This window comes from Argentina silus (genome assembly GCF_951799395.1).
Source record: "Argentina silus genome assembly, chromosome: 10".
In the NCBI taxonomy this organism is placed as follows: domain Eukaryota; kingdom Metazoa; phylum Chordata; class Actinopteri; order Argentiniformes; family Argentinidae; genus Argentina; species Argentina silus.
Window position 1 is genome coordinate 6,114,820 of NC_139664.1, and position 14,734 is coordinate 6,129,553.

Genomic DNA, 14,734 nt, shown 5'->3' on the forward strand with positions numbered 1-14,734 from the left:
GAGTAGTGTCAAGCAGCCTCTTTGATCTCATGTCTCTGGTATTTGACACTATGCTATGTTTGGCAAGCCCATACTTTAGCTGAAGTGTGCTGTCAAAAAAGCATATTTAAGGTGTGATGTGATATGATAAGATGATTTAATACTACAAGTTAATTGGATTCTTTACATTCCCGTGAGATACTACTAAACAGTCGTACTGTATAAGAACAAATTATTGCTATATCTGTTCCAATGTTGAGAGCAGGGGGAGCTAAGAGCAATCTTCCAACTAAATAACTTGAGGATATAATAACTTACAATTGTATTCTTGATTCAATACATTTTTCCAAAAGTCCATATAGTTCTATTGTACCGTAGGCCTATGTTTTCCTCTTATGTCTGCAGTACCAACCCAATAAAACGCATCAGAAAGCGACAGAGGACATTGTTTGACGGTCTATGTAGGACAAGCATTGGGGTGTCGAAGGTAACAAATGAACAAGATTAATGCGGGGGATATGTTCATTTGAAAGCTCTGTCAGAGAGTGTTTCAGTCGTCCTGTGGCACAAAGGGTGGAGCCGTCCTGTCTGATTTACTTAAGATTCAAACCATGGCTAAATTGGAAATCATGAATCACTCTGGCATCAGCGGGCGCAAGATGGATTACTCGAGTTAAAGGGCTCCCTTTTCTTTACTTTGGGTCTTCTTAAGAAATCATAGGAAAATTATTTTTTGCGACAGGCGACTGACTGGGGCCGTCACCGAAACGAGAAGAGAGAGGGCTGGTAACTGAGAACTATAAAGCTTGTTTTTTCAGCACCGCTGTCCCGACCTGATCCAACATTTCTTGTAGTACAATGAGGCTAGATGAATATTTGATCAACTGTCTCAGGTTTAACAAGCCCTGGCCAGGACAAGCCTGCCTGTGGTAAAACGAAATGACTTAAGGAGGACAAATGTCTCGCCTTTAAGCTGTTAGGGAAGGAGGTGTTTGATGTTCCAACTACACAGTCTGCTGTATGTCTACTGACCTTACATACTGTAAACTCAACCTAGCACTGGTGCATTGAATGGAGGCATTCTAAACTTGTTTGTGCTTTGAGGTTCGTACGCACTGTATCCATTTGTTTTAAATAGTAAGATGAAACCTCCTTTGTCTCAGTTATAATATGTGATTGTTGGGCGCCTATTATTTGAGCAACTAAAGATAGACATAACTACAGTACCTAGCAATTAGCCATCCTTCCAATACTTTGCCTTCCCAGATAGAGAAATTCAATAAGGAAACAGAGAGTGAGAGAGCAGAGGGATTGGGTAAGACAAGAGAAAAGAGAACATGCAATAAATCACAAGATGGTCAAAACAAACAACAATGTGAAAAGTGGCATGACATTTGTTGAATAATTGCATAATTAGTTGCATAATTGAAATCCAACAGTAGTACCAACAGTACAAGTAGTGCTTTGTACTGGCTACAGTAGATGATGAGACCAACAGCAAACAGAAATTGTCAAGATTCAAGATTCAAGATTCTTTATTCGTCACGTGCATACAAGTATACAGTGAAATGCAAAAGAAAAAAATGGTGTGATCCATTCTCCAACAGAGTAATCCCTAGCTTGCCAACATTTGTACTATATCCTGCTGTACAATTACTGAGTGAACCAGTAAACATAGTAGAAATGCTTGTTACAAGTGTCTCCATCTTTAACATTGGAGGTGTATTATTATCTAGTCATGCTTGTAAAAAATACAGAGAGACCAGCTCCTCCCCTTCTCTTGTTTCCTCTGAAGGTCTCCCACTGGTTGCTAGGGTAGCTGAGGGCTGGAGAGGGACAGGAGAGTGGGTGGTGGTGGTGGTGGTGGAGAGCTGGATGGGGGGTGGAGGGGACTCATCCTGGCTGGCTGTAGCTCATTGCCCAGGAGTAATATCAGGCCTGGAGACACCTGGGACCAGTGGTGTGGGACCTCTGTGGAGGCAGCGGCCTGGCAACTGGCCCTGATTAGTTTCTCCACTGGCCGGAACTCCACTCAGTACACGCCATTAACCTAGGCTACGCACAATGACCCCAACCAGACCGTGTCATTAACCCTGCACACACACACAGGTGCGCGCACACACACACACACACACACACACGCACACACTTACCACCAAGCCCTTAGTTGTAGTAAAATCAGGTGTGTTAGTGCTGAGTTAGAACCATGTTCTACATGGGTCCTCAGTACTGAAGTTGAGAAACACAGCTCGAGAGTTCCACATACAGTATTTCAGTGAATAAAGGAGAGCGCGTCTACCCAACATGAGATCAATGAGTAAAGGGTGACATCTAGTGGAAAAAGCAAATAGAGATTTACTTAAATGTGCATATAGTAATTCCATATAGTTTATTAATCTAAACTGCTGCTTAGAATACACTCACCGGCCACTTTATTAGGTACACCTTACTAGTACCGTGTTGGACCCCCTTTTGCCTTCAGAACTGCCTTAATTCTTTGTGGCACAGATTCAACAAGGTGCTGGAAACATTCCTCAGAGATTTTGGTCCATACTGACATGATAGCATCACGCAGTTGCTGCAGATTTATCGGCTGCACATCCATGATGCGAATCTCCCGTTCCACCACATCCCAAAGGTGCTCTATTGGATTGAGATCTGGTGACTGTGGAGGCCATTGGAGTACAGTGAACATTGTCATGTTCAAGAAACCAGTTTGAGATGATTTGAGCTTTGTGACATGGCGCGTTATCCTGCTGGAAGTAGCCATCAGAAGATGGGTACAATGTGGTCATAAAGGGATGGACATAGTCAGCAACAATACTCAGGTAGGCTGTGGCGTTTAAGCGATGCTCAATTGGTACTAAGGGGCCCAAAGTGTGCCAAGAAAATATCCCCCACACCATTACACCACCACCACCAGCCTGAACCGTTGATACAAGGCAGGATGGATCCATGCTTTCATGTTGTTTATGCCAAATTCTGACCCTACCCTATCTGAATGTCGCAGCACAAATCGAGACTCATCAGACCAGGCAACATTTTTCCAATCTTCTGTTGTCCAATTTTGGTGAGCCCGCGCAAATTGTAGCCTCAGTTTCCTGTTCTTAGCTGACAGGAGTGGCACTCGGTGTGGTCTTCTGCTGCTGTAGCCCATCTGCTTCAAGGTTTGACGTGTTGTGTGTTCAGAGATGGTCTTCTGCATACCTTGGTTGTAACAAGTGGTTATTTGAGTTACTGTTGCCTTTCTATCATCTCGAACCAGTCTGGCCATTCTCCTCTGACCTCTGGCATCAACAAGGCATTTTCGCCCAGAGAACTGCCGCTCACTGGATATTTTCTCTTTTTGGACCATTCTCTGTAAACCCTAGAGATGGTTGTGCGTGAAAATCCCAGTAGATCAGCAGTTTCTGAAATACTCAGACCAGCCCGTCTGGCACCAACAACCATGTTACGTTCAAAGTCACTTAAATCACCTTTCTTCCCCATTCTGATGCCTGGTTTGAACTTCAGCAGGTCGTCTTGACCATGTCTACATGCCTAAATGCATTGAGTTGCTGCCATGTGATTGGCTGATTAGATATTTGCGTTAACGAACAGTTGAACAGGTGTACCTAATAAAGTGACCGGTGAGTGTATGTATAAGCTATATAGATAATGCTGCAGTAGGACTATGAAGTTTGAATAACTTCAACAAGTTAAATAGCGCTTTCAGAGTTCAGTCAGTGTAGAAATCACAGTAGCCTACTTTCAGTACAATATAGAATAGCCTACATGTGTAGAGTTGTGTAACTCTGCCACATCTAAATTCACGGGAATTTAAATAGTTTAATGGAAAACACAAGTTTTGAGTCGCAGCAACTTGTGCTGACTGAGTAAATGTAAATAGCGGGCGGCGTGCCATACAATCCCTCCTACGCCCAAGAAGAGAGGACTACAACTTCAGCACGAGAGAGGGAGGTGCTGTCAAGTCACATATCGAGTTCAACTCACTGTCTGTACTTCCGAAATGTACAATAACTTGGAGGTGAAAATGAAACATCGTAAACAGGAGCGAATCCTAAAAGTTAAGGTAAGTCCTAACGGCACTGTCACTGTTGTTTGTACAGAGATACATTGTTTACCATATTATTTTCACTCAAACGTCACGCTGCAAAGACGCGTCACCTGTCCTTAACTTCACCACCGTCGTAGGTAGAAGGAAATGCCGGGTCTCTCCTCGGTCTGCGTGTCGTTTTGTACAGTAGGCTACCACCGAAAACATGTTCAGTTGTCCGCGCCGCTATTCCTGCAAACTTTTATAGTCCCTGTCTTACATTTTAACGTACTTAAGATATTGTTTTCGGATGAAAATAATGGACTCTCGCTGCCGTGATTATGCTCAGGTTCAGTTACATTGAGTAGACTACAGTAAGCTACGTAGGAGCTGTGTGTCATGTGCGCCTTTCCATTTCGGTGTTTTGCCATATTTTACTTAGTTTTATGTTTCATTTGTGTGAGCCTCTTTGTGACATTCAAATGTAAAACATATTACAAACATATGAATTTAGGACATACAAAGGTGAACTAGAATGCTTAATAATTAGTGTCCTTCAGTCAATATGTCATCTATCTGCATATTTCTGTGTATTTCGTGCAGTTTAACTAACTTCCCAAGTTTATCGTAAGTTTAACCAACTTCCAACTCTGTTCAATCTAGACAACAGTGTTTACCATGAGAAAGATGCAATAAGCCTCCTCCTATGCTGAAGCACTGTAGCCAAGACTCACACTAGAGAGCATGGACCAGTCCCACACCAGCCAGACCCCAGCCTCAGGGCAGCCGGATCCTGATCCAGAGGAGCTCCAACTCCAGGTAGACTTCTTTAGGAAGCTGGGTTACTCATCAATGGAAGTGAGGGCTGCCCTGCAAAAGTTGGGCCTAAGTACTGACACCAACTCTATGCTTGGAGAGCTGGTCCGGAGCAGGGCTGGCACCGCTGCCTCCACCTTCAACCCAGAGGGTGATGAGACTATGGCAGGTCACCCAGGGCTCGACATGGCTCCCAGTTGGGCCCAAGGGCCCCTCCAGGACACCCCACCACCCTCACCTCTGGACAAAAGGAGAGATGCAGACAGTGAGCTCAAACCTATCGTAATTGACGGCAGCAATGTGGCCATGAGGTGAGCAAATAAAAGTCTAATGGAAAGGATTTTTTTTTTGGTTATTTTAAGAATTAGGGTTTTATAATTGAGCACAGCTTGGGTGTTTATCATGCACTATTAACTTTGTAAGGGTTAGGTAAGGTATTACATTGTTTTCTTTAACCTTTATTTTATTAGTTAAATTCACTCTTATTCTACCAGGTCGTTGTTGAGATTGGATATGAAGAGGAAGTGCTGTGTAATTCTCACATTCAAGGTTTTACACTAATGGCTGGCAACAAAACACACTAGAACTGCATGTGTAAACCTGTGATCATCACTCATTGTTCTTGTTTAATTCTGACCCTAAAGCGCAACTTCTCATACACTATATGGCATTCTGAACTGTTTTCAAAGCAACACTTAACTGTGCCTGCACATGCCTTTGCTAAGGTCACAGCTTTAGTATGCAAATCCCACACACACGCATTCAGTTCGCACATTGGGCGGAGTTCACACATGAACAGGCACTGACACTAGGAAAGTGTTGGCTGTACATCGTTTATGATGTTTACTTTGATAAAATATTTGCATATAGGAGATGTATTGTCTGTTCCACACCCAACCCAACCTAACAATTTGGGACTATAATAACCTTGATTATGCAAATTTTGAGATCCTCCCTTATGAATTGGTAACATTCTTGAGTTTGAGTTGCATTTCAACTTGTTTAAGTTGGAAATATTGTAATTGATGTGTTCAAAAGAATATGTCAGCATTATATTCAGTGTGATTTTTATGTTTTGTTTGTTGTAATTGTGGATGAGTAGTACAGTAAAGTTTATCAGTAAACTGTTTTTATCAGTGTTTTATAGTTGATATTGTTCAATTAAGTTCGAAGGTCCGCTTGCAAATGTTTAACTTGGGGGGGGGGGGGGGGTAGTGTTGCTAGGGGGGTAGTGTTGCTAGGGGGGTAGTGTTGCTAGGTATGTACATTTATGACTGGTATTACTTGTTTGTATTGTTGGACCTGTTTTGTTACACAAATCAGCAATGCAAGCATTCCTAATCATTTATTAAATAAAGATATTGTTCTACTTGTTAATCAATCTAATAATGAATGGAGTTGATCTGAATTGTTGACCTATGGAGCATAGCGTTGTCTATTCTCTGAACATATGGCTTTTAATATTATAATCTTCTCATGAGTTGTTAGTGTGTTATAGCCACATCTAATCAATTATAATATTGAAAGGTATATGTTCAGAGCGTAGACAGTGCTATGCTCCATAGGTCAACAATTCAGATAAACTCCATCTTACTTAATTCTTCTAAAAAAATACCTTTTGAGCTGCAAGCACATGATCCTGTCATCTCCACCCACTGTATCTGACATAGTCTTACTATGCAAATCTTTCCACTTGCATTCCCACAGTGAGGCACATGCATGCTTAGACAGAGGGAGCATTATTCAATCAAAGAGGTAGCCTTGTCTCACTAATCTGTGTTCCACTTACTGTAACAGTAAAATGCTCAGACATGGACATGAAACACTTCCTTTTGTGCAAATAAGCCTCATGATTCATGTTTATTCATTCATTGAAAGTCATTGTGTGTGTCTCCCCCTTTCCCTCTGTCCACATCTCTTCCAGTCATGGAAACCAGGAAGTCTTCTCCTGTCGGGGCATAGAGCTGGCAGTGAACTACTTCCTGGACCGAGATCACACTACCATCATTGTGATTGTTCCCTCCTGGCGCAAGGAGCAGCCCAGATCAGATGCCCCCATTACAGGTGAGGACACATGCACACACACACACACACACACACACACACACGCACACGCACGCACACGCCCACTCAATGTGTCTTTAAATCAGATTGATATTGCTAAGATATTTGAAAACATATTTCAAAAACACATGAACCATATTAATTCATGCACTGTGACTATTATCTAATTCTAATGTAGTTAGATAACATTTGGTTTGGTTGTTCCTGTATATTCAAGCACCTACTGTGCATTTCCTTGTACGGGATGTTGATAAAGAGAATAAAGTACGCACGCCCAAGTCGAGGTGCTGACTTACAGAATGTAACTGAAGACTTTATGAAAACACTTCTCACATTGATTCACCACCGACGTTTCGGCTCAATAGCCTTCCTCACGGTGTTGGTGAACGTTGGTGGTGAATAAATGTCTTAGCAATGAGGCAAGAGTCTGTGACTTTCATTAAGTCTTGTATGGGATGTTATCTGTGATTTGAGACTATTTGAAGTAAGACCACATCTATTGGGAAATTGCATTAGAGATGAGAAAGATAAGTTTGCCTAACTGACATCAGGGTTATTGGCCTTTGGGTTGGTACAGCTACCTACCATTCAGTCATATTGAAATGCATTTGAAGAGGACTATGCTTTAAACATTTTAGGAACAGGATAGCTTCCCCCACATACTGTATGGCCTTGAATAGAGCAGTGAATCTTGTTTATGTACTGGCTAGTTACTCATGTTTACAAGGTGTTCATATCAACCTCCAGTAACCTTCAACAAAGCCACAGCGTGGGGCTGAGCCTTGTTTGAAGCTGACACATCATCACCTAGTGCTTGTGGCTTTTATGGTTCAGTTGCTTTTGTGTTTGGGTGGAGCCATCCAAAGGTTCTATTTTCAATCTGAGCACCAGGAAGTAAAAAATAACCCAGTGGTCCTGGGAAATCCCCACCAGGAAATACAGCTGTGGTTTTTTTATCTCCCACACCTTAGTAACTGAAACAGTTTCTAATCGAGCAGAGAACTGGGGTTAAGTGACTGTCAATGTTGGGATGTGGGTAAAATGATCCAAGCATTGAGCACATGATTGTGGCATGGTTTGAACCAGTGATGTTGTAGTTAGCCAGTGAATTCATATGTGTTGTTAAAAAGGACTTGTAACGTAATTGGTGATGTATTTTATATGTTGTGTGTCCCGCTTGTGTTGAAGGCTACACCATGCTCCGTAGGATCAATGTTGTGGAATCCTTTAAGGTCATCATGTAATGCAAGTTGTCAGCAGGCTTTCAAAATCATATTCAATACTATAGAATGCCATAGAAAACTGTCGTTCCAAATATACATTAACAGGGGGATTAAGGGTTAAAAATCTGTGAGACGGGGCGCTTGGTGGCATAGCACACTAATGCGCTTACCACGTAATCGCAAGGTTCCTGGTTCGATTCCGACCCTCGACATATCTTGCATGTCATCCCTCCTCTCTCCCCCATCCTTGCTGTCGATCTCTACTGTCTCTATCCCAATAAAAGCAGAAATGCCCTAAAAACATATTTTAAAAAAAAGAAATTATAATAATAATAATAATCTGTGAGACCAAAACATGATCAAAGCATGTGACGAATAGTCTCTCTCTGATTCTTACATCACTAACAAAGACATGAGCTCACAGTATTCACCCTATTTGTGTTGGACTGGGCCATAGTAAACTAAATATGTTCCTCTCCAGACCAACACATCCTGATGGAGCTTGAAAGAAAAAGGATTCTGGTCTTCACTCCCTCACGACGCATCGGCAGGAAGCGTGTGGTCTGCTATGACGACCGTTTCATCGTGAAGGTGGCGTACGAGTCGGACGGCGTGATCGTGTCCAACGATACCTACCGTGACCTCCAGGGGGAGCGACAGGAGTGGAAGCGCTGTATCGAGGAGAGGCTGCTCATGTACTCCTTTGTCAATGACAAGTAAGTGTCATTGTGCTGCGTCTGGGAGATTCACTACTTTTTTGTTATGAGTACTTGGTGTAGCGAGCTCCTTGCTTTCAGAGGGCTCATTGAACTAGAACCATTGTACTTTTTTAGATGTTTTATAGGTATCATTACTTAGATTTCTAATAATTCATTCCATGTAGCTTTTTGTAACATTGTGGTATGTTAATGTTAATATTTTAAGCAGATGAAACCTTGTCTTATCAAGATACCGTACTGCCTATATGGTTTACTGATCTGTTTTATTTCACATCATGCCAGGTTCATGCCACCCGATGACCCTCTTGGCCGTCATGGTCCCAGTCTGGATAATTTCCTGAGGAAGAAGCCTCTACCAGCAGAACAGAAGCGCCAGCTCTGTCCTTATGGTAAAGTGTATTTGTTTATTTGAGGTGTTTTGGTTCAATTGGTTGTCATACAGGATGATTGTTTTGTCGGCAAGCACATTGACACATTACATGTACATAACTATAATCTCTGTTGCCCTCTATTTTGCTCAGATAAAAAGTGCACTTATGGCATAAAATGTAAGTTCTACCATCCGGAACGTACAAACCAACCTTACCGTTCCTTGGCTGACGAGCTGAGGGAGAACGCCAAGCTCCCCGCCGTGAAAGACAAAAGGAATCCCATGATGTCACCGATGTGGCCTCAATCTGACCCTGGGCCTTTTCTTAACTCACACCCCCAGTCCCTGGGGCATGAGCTGGAGCACAGACTGACCCTAGAGCATCGCAGCTCCCCTCACAATGCCCAGATGAGTGAGAACATGCTGCTGTACTGGGATGGGCCGCACCCCAGTGTGAACCAAAGCCATGGCTCAGTACCTATAGGCCAGTCCCAGATGGGGTGGCCAGGTATGTGCTCCCCCTCCACCTCTGACCTCCCCTATGCCAGCATCTCCCATGAGCCCCTGGACTCTGGTCTGGGCTCCTATGAGAGCCAGTACTCTGATGCCTCACAAGGTCACAGTAAGTCCATCAGGTCCAGGCAGCACCAGCATCAGCAGCATGGCTTTCCCTCTGGGTCCTCCAGATACCCAGCCATGCACCCAGACAGACAGGGTCAGGGCAGTCGCCAGCCATGCAGGTGCTGTTCTCACTCATCGCCCCTTACAGATCCCCAGCAGCACCGCAGTAACCCAAACCTGGAGTCCCACTCCCACTGCCAGCCGAGATATGATACCCACTCGCACACTATGTTCCCACCCCACATGCAGCCCCACTACAGCCTCCCCAGCAGCTTCCAGCAAGGCGGTTCACACCACCCCCATCAGCAGCAGATGTACTGGTCGGACCCCTTCCAGGGGATGCCTCAGGGTAGGACCTCCTGTAGCCTCCCCAGCCCTGTCCACTCACCTCATAGCCACCCTCACCTCTGCTCAAGCTCCTATGGGGACCAGCAGCACTCCTGGGAAAGGCCGCAGACTGCTGCCTTTGACTCAGAGAGGGAGCAAGTCCGCAAGAAGCTGCAGGCCATCTTCAACCCCCAGCAGGTGGACACGGTCATGGGGATGTTCCCCCACCTTAAGGATGCCCAGAAGCTGGCTGCAGAGATCATCAACCTCAAGTCTCAGGGCAGGGTCTTCTGAGGAATGCCACAGTATATCTTCTATATGTGCCTTAGCTACTATTCTCTCATGCTCTCCTCTGTGATGTTAGAGTTTGAGCTGTTTGAGAGTGAAAGGGTCGTTGGTTGTTGTGGAGGTTTTCAGTTCCCAAGTATGGCTTTTGTGTCTTTATGAGAAGTCATTATTGTTTGCTCTCCTGTTGTTCAATATGGGTGAGATTTTGACTTCCTAAGAATTGTATACATTTGTATGATAGTGTAGTCAAATGCAATCTTGCCGTCCACGACGAGGATGAAAATTGCCTCTAGACTGATTACCACTAAAAGTGAATCTAGAGTGCTTGACTGTTGATGCATATTGCATCATTTGGGATATATATTGTCTTTCGTATGTTTTCAGGATATAGTTCTCATTCAATAAGGAATAATTGTCTTTGTCTGAAATGGTCCTCTTTGTTTTGTTACATTGTGGTCCTGATGGTCAGACATCCAGACAGATTCTCAATTACACTTTTTTGGTATGTCATCTTTTTGCTGTACAAGGTATACAGTATGGTGTGTACTGTAGGGTGAAATGGCATATTGAAACTGAGAGTGTGCCAATGTTTAAACCTATACCTAACATGCTATACAGTCAGTATAAATCCAACAAATGTCCAAACCATTAGACAGTATCAGTCTAACCAAGAGAGTATCAATCTAGCTAAGAATCTGCCAAAGAAACTTAGTGAAAGTTGGTAAAGCACTTTATGTAATTCATCCAAATCGTCTGCAATCTAAGGGGGTTACATTCTCAGCCCAATTTTCAGCAGCCTACTGTATAATCAAAGACTGAAAAGTAAATCCAATGGATCTTTAACAATGTTTCTATGGTAATGTCTGTCTAACAATGTTCTGTATGTTGATAGACTACATTTTAGTTGATTCCTAGGTGTCTCAAAGTGTACAATGCTGTTCTCATGCTTGGAGTTCACAGTTTTAACACGTTTATTTTTTTATATAACACATTTTTAAGGGGATTACAATAGGAATAATTGTGCACTTAATCATTGTCTATGAATGTTGGGAAATTATTTTACACTAAAATAAAAAGATTGAAATAGACCTTAAGTGCCTTTGTTGTTTTCCAAGTTATTATGATATAATGGTTGTTTTAGTCTCTCAGAGCGTACACAGTCATTTATGCCAATAAAACCATATGATGGGGGACCACTGGTGCATACTGTAGATCTTATATCTGCATTTTATATCTTTACTGTTTACTGTATGACATCTCAGAATGACATTATATATCTGTAATAGTATAAATATGCAAATAAAGTCTTCACTCTTAGTATCGCTATACTGTAGATTACATAACCTCGGCTCCCAGTCTTATTTCTCACAAGACTTGAAGGTCTGGCCAAGCGAGGTTATACATTACAGCGCTTACACTGCATGTTTATGCCAAATATTATAGCAGATTGAATCCTACGCTCTCACATGTAGCATGCATATACATGTATACGCGTACATCTTTAGCACAGATCCAAACATGCATGCCTCCTCCCATGCTCACCCTCTTTCTCTAAGAATCTGGAACAGCTTCAGGGTCTTCAAGTCACTCATGCTGAAGCTCATGCTGAAGGGTGGCTGTGGGCCTGAAAGTCATCCCACATCCCCCAAGGGCTTCCCTGGGCTGTGTAGTTTTACATCTGAGCGATGCCGTGAAAGACACTTGAAGACCACCCACCCATACTCCCCACATCAGGGCAGTATGTGCCCCGAGTGTATTGTCATGTACTGTAGGCTTGAAGTGCAATGAATTTGAGAGACACCATTAAGCGGGTAGCCATCAGAGCGTGATGGATTGTTGTATTATTATTGCAAAGACAACGACAAAAAGACATAAGAATACAGAACAGAATACAGAATACAGGAAAATATCTGTAGAAAATATAGTCTTATTTTTTACCATTGAACATGCAGAGAATTTGAGATTCTGAGAATATTTAAGTTTTTTTTTGTGGTCTTGTTATTTTACCACACATATCGGTACTGTAGTATCACTTATTCATGTGAGGACTAACGTGTAACCTATGTGAAGAGATTCCAAAATGATTTATTGTTGATTAGAAGGACAGTGGGTTCATTGTGTTCATGTGAGTGGGGAAGACAGAAATATGATCAGTGATAAAGCAACAACACAATCGGCATTGATTGTGAGAAGACAAAACGTAACTCCAGATAAGGGACAAGAGTGTCATGCTAAGATGGAACAATACAATGGTCCACTCCCTACCACTGATAAGTGACAGAGTAGTTTCTCTTTATTGTCGAAAGTCTGGCCCTCCCCCGACCTGCATTTCCACCTGAGCAGGCCACTCAGAACTCCAGAAGGGGAACTCTGCAGGTTCACACAGACAACACTTTGAAACCTCATAGAGTTAGTCACTTAACCTAAATATTTGTCTGGAAAGTGTTTCTAGTAAACACATTAAAGGTGCAGTATGTAACATTCATGCTTTCTAACAGCTTCCTAATGGTTGCAATGACTATGTTTAATCTGTAGCGGTCAGGGAATGAGATCCCTTGAAAGAAATATTTAATTATATTTAGGGTATTTAATTCAGTTTATTATTCAATTATAAGCCATTTACAAACAGTTATAAGTCATTCGTTTCGACTGATCGAAACTTGGTGCTTGCCAAAGAGGGAACTTGCAATCAGGAGCCAGTTATTAAAGACCTGTAGACTCTTGTTTTCCACATTTCACACTTTACAAATGATCCAACAGCTCTGACATGTTATCATAATTCCCATTGCACTTTATTGCCATTCCATTGTAGGCCTACACCTCAACCCCTGATTTTAAAAATAACAGTTTCACATGCAGTCATGCAGGTATGACAATTTACATTACATTTACATTTTACATTTATGGCATTTAGCAGACGCCTTTATGCAAAGCGACGTACAACAATACATTTGTTTAAGTAAGTGAATCATCTATCCAACAGTCATCATAAGACAAAGTAATCAATGCTCACACCAGGGGCCACTGGCAGTCGTAATGCGGGTAGGCTAATTTTTTTATTTTTAAAATATATTTTATTAGCAGGAGAGAACTTGTACAGGGGGGTAGCAGAGAGAAGAGGTCTCGGGGTTAGGGTTAGTATAGGGGGGGTAGTACTATTTACTATTTACTATTTACTATTAGGTAATGTGTCTCCTAAAATGGGCAATACAGAGTATTTTGTGCACAATATGCATATTTCTTACAGATCTCATCATGACATTACCTTTATAGTGCTGTAAATCAAATCAAATCAAATCAAATCAAATCAAATCAAATTTTACTTGTCACTTATCACATACAGTTGTAATAGACAAGTGAAATGTTTTGGGATCTTGCTCCACACTCAACAAAACATCTCACAGTTGGCAGACATGTTGTTCTCCTTCGACAGCAATCGTCTGAAAAAGAAAGCTGCGGCTTTTTGAGGCGGTGAACATAGCCCTCAGGGGCACAACCTGAGATTTGTGACTCACTCAACACCTGAAGATCTTCAAGCTCTTGGCTGACAAAGGAATAGTTTAACAAAATGTACGTTTGTTGAGAAGTTGCTTTGTTGTAGCCATGCTATTTTTGGTATGTCATCTTTTTGCTGTACAAGGTATACAAAATACTCTGTACTGCCCATTTTACCCAACGTGGCTCCTACCTCTCATTGTTTTTCACTTCATAATGCTAATGCTAAGATGTAGCATGCCCCGGTATCCGTAAGTGACGGTACATTTGTAATTCGGATGAACTCTACCCTTAACTATGTGCTTTTAATCTATACATAAACGGATGTGTTATGCTACTGTAACTTACAGTATCTACTGAAATGATCATGCTTTATTGTAATAGCAGTTTACCTTACCTCTGTTTACTCTGTTAACAGAATGGACAATGAATAACCCGGTTTCTTTGTTGCAGTTGTTGGTTGATTGACATACAGTAGATACAGTTTTTCATTAATGTAATCAAAGGGGTTCCACTTCCCTTCTTTCCCATTCAAATAAGTAAAGCTTGCAGACAGTGTGCCTTACCTGATCTTTAATTTTCGTAAATTCTCATACCAATGATAATAACATATAGACAATGTCATACTAACAGACTTTTGTTTCTATGTAAAACCTGCTAGATTGTAAAACTGCTAGCACTATACAGCACAGCCCTTTTACCAATTCCTGACAAAACAGAATAATGTAAAAATGTATATATTAACCATATATATATATATATAGATAGATAGATAGATAGATAGATAGATAGATAG

General features: G+C 41.9%; 1 protein-coding gene across 4 annotated transcripts; it reads left to right on the top strand.

The window, feature by feature from the left end:
- Nucleotides 1–3,924: 3,924 nt before the first annotated feature.
- zc3h12aa (zinc finger CCCH-type containing 12Aa) lies at nt 3,925–11,537 on the top strand. 4 transcript variants are annotated; one of them, XM_083679564.1, is made up of 6 exons: nt 3,925–4,051; nt 4,679–5,142; nt 6,756–6,895; nt 8,600–8,834; nt 9,120–9,226; nt 9,359–11,537. In XM_083679564.1, exons 2-6 carry the CDS (start codon nt 4,760–4,762, stop codon nt 10,447–10,449), a joined length of 1,956 nt encoding a protein of 651 aa, XP_083535690.1. In that variant the 5' UTR covers nt 3,925–4,051; nt 4,679–4,759; the 3' UTR covers nt 10,450–11,537. The 4 variants fall into 4 exon arrangements, with proteins under 4 accessions (XP_083535690.1, XP_083535692.1, XP_083535693.1 ...); XM_083679566.1 differs by having other exon boundaries at nt 3,989–4,045; XM_083679567.1 differs by lacking the exon at nt 3,925–4,051 and adding an exon at nt 4,077–4,389.
- Nucleotides 11,538–14,734: the final 3,197 nt, after the last annotated feature.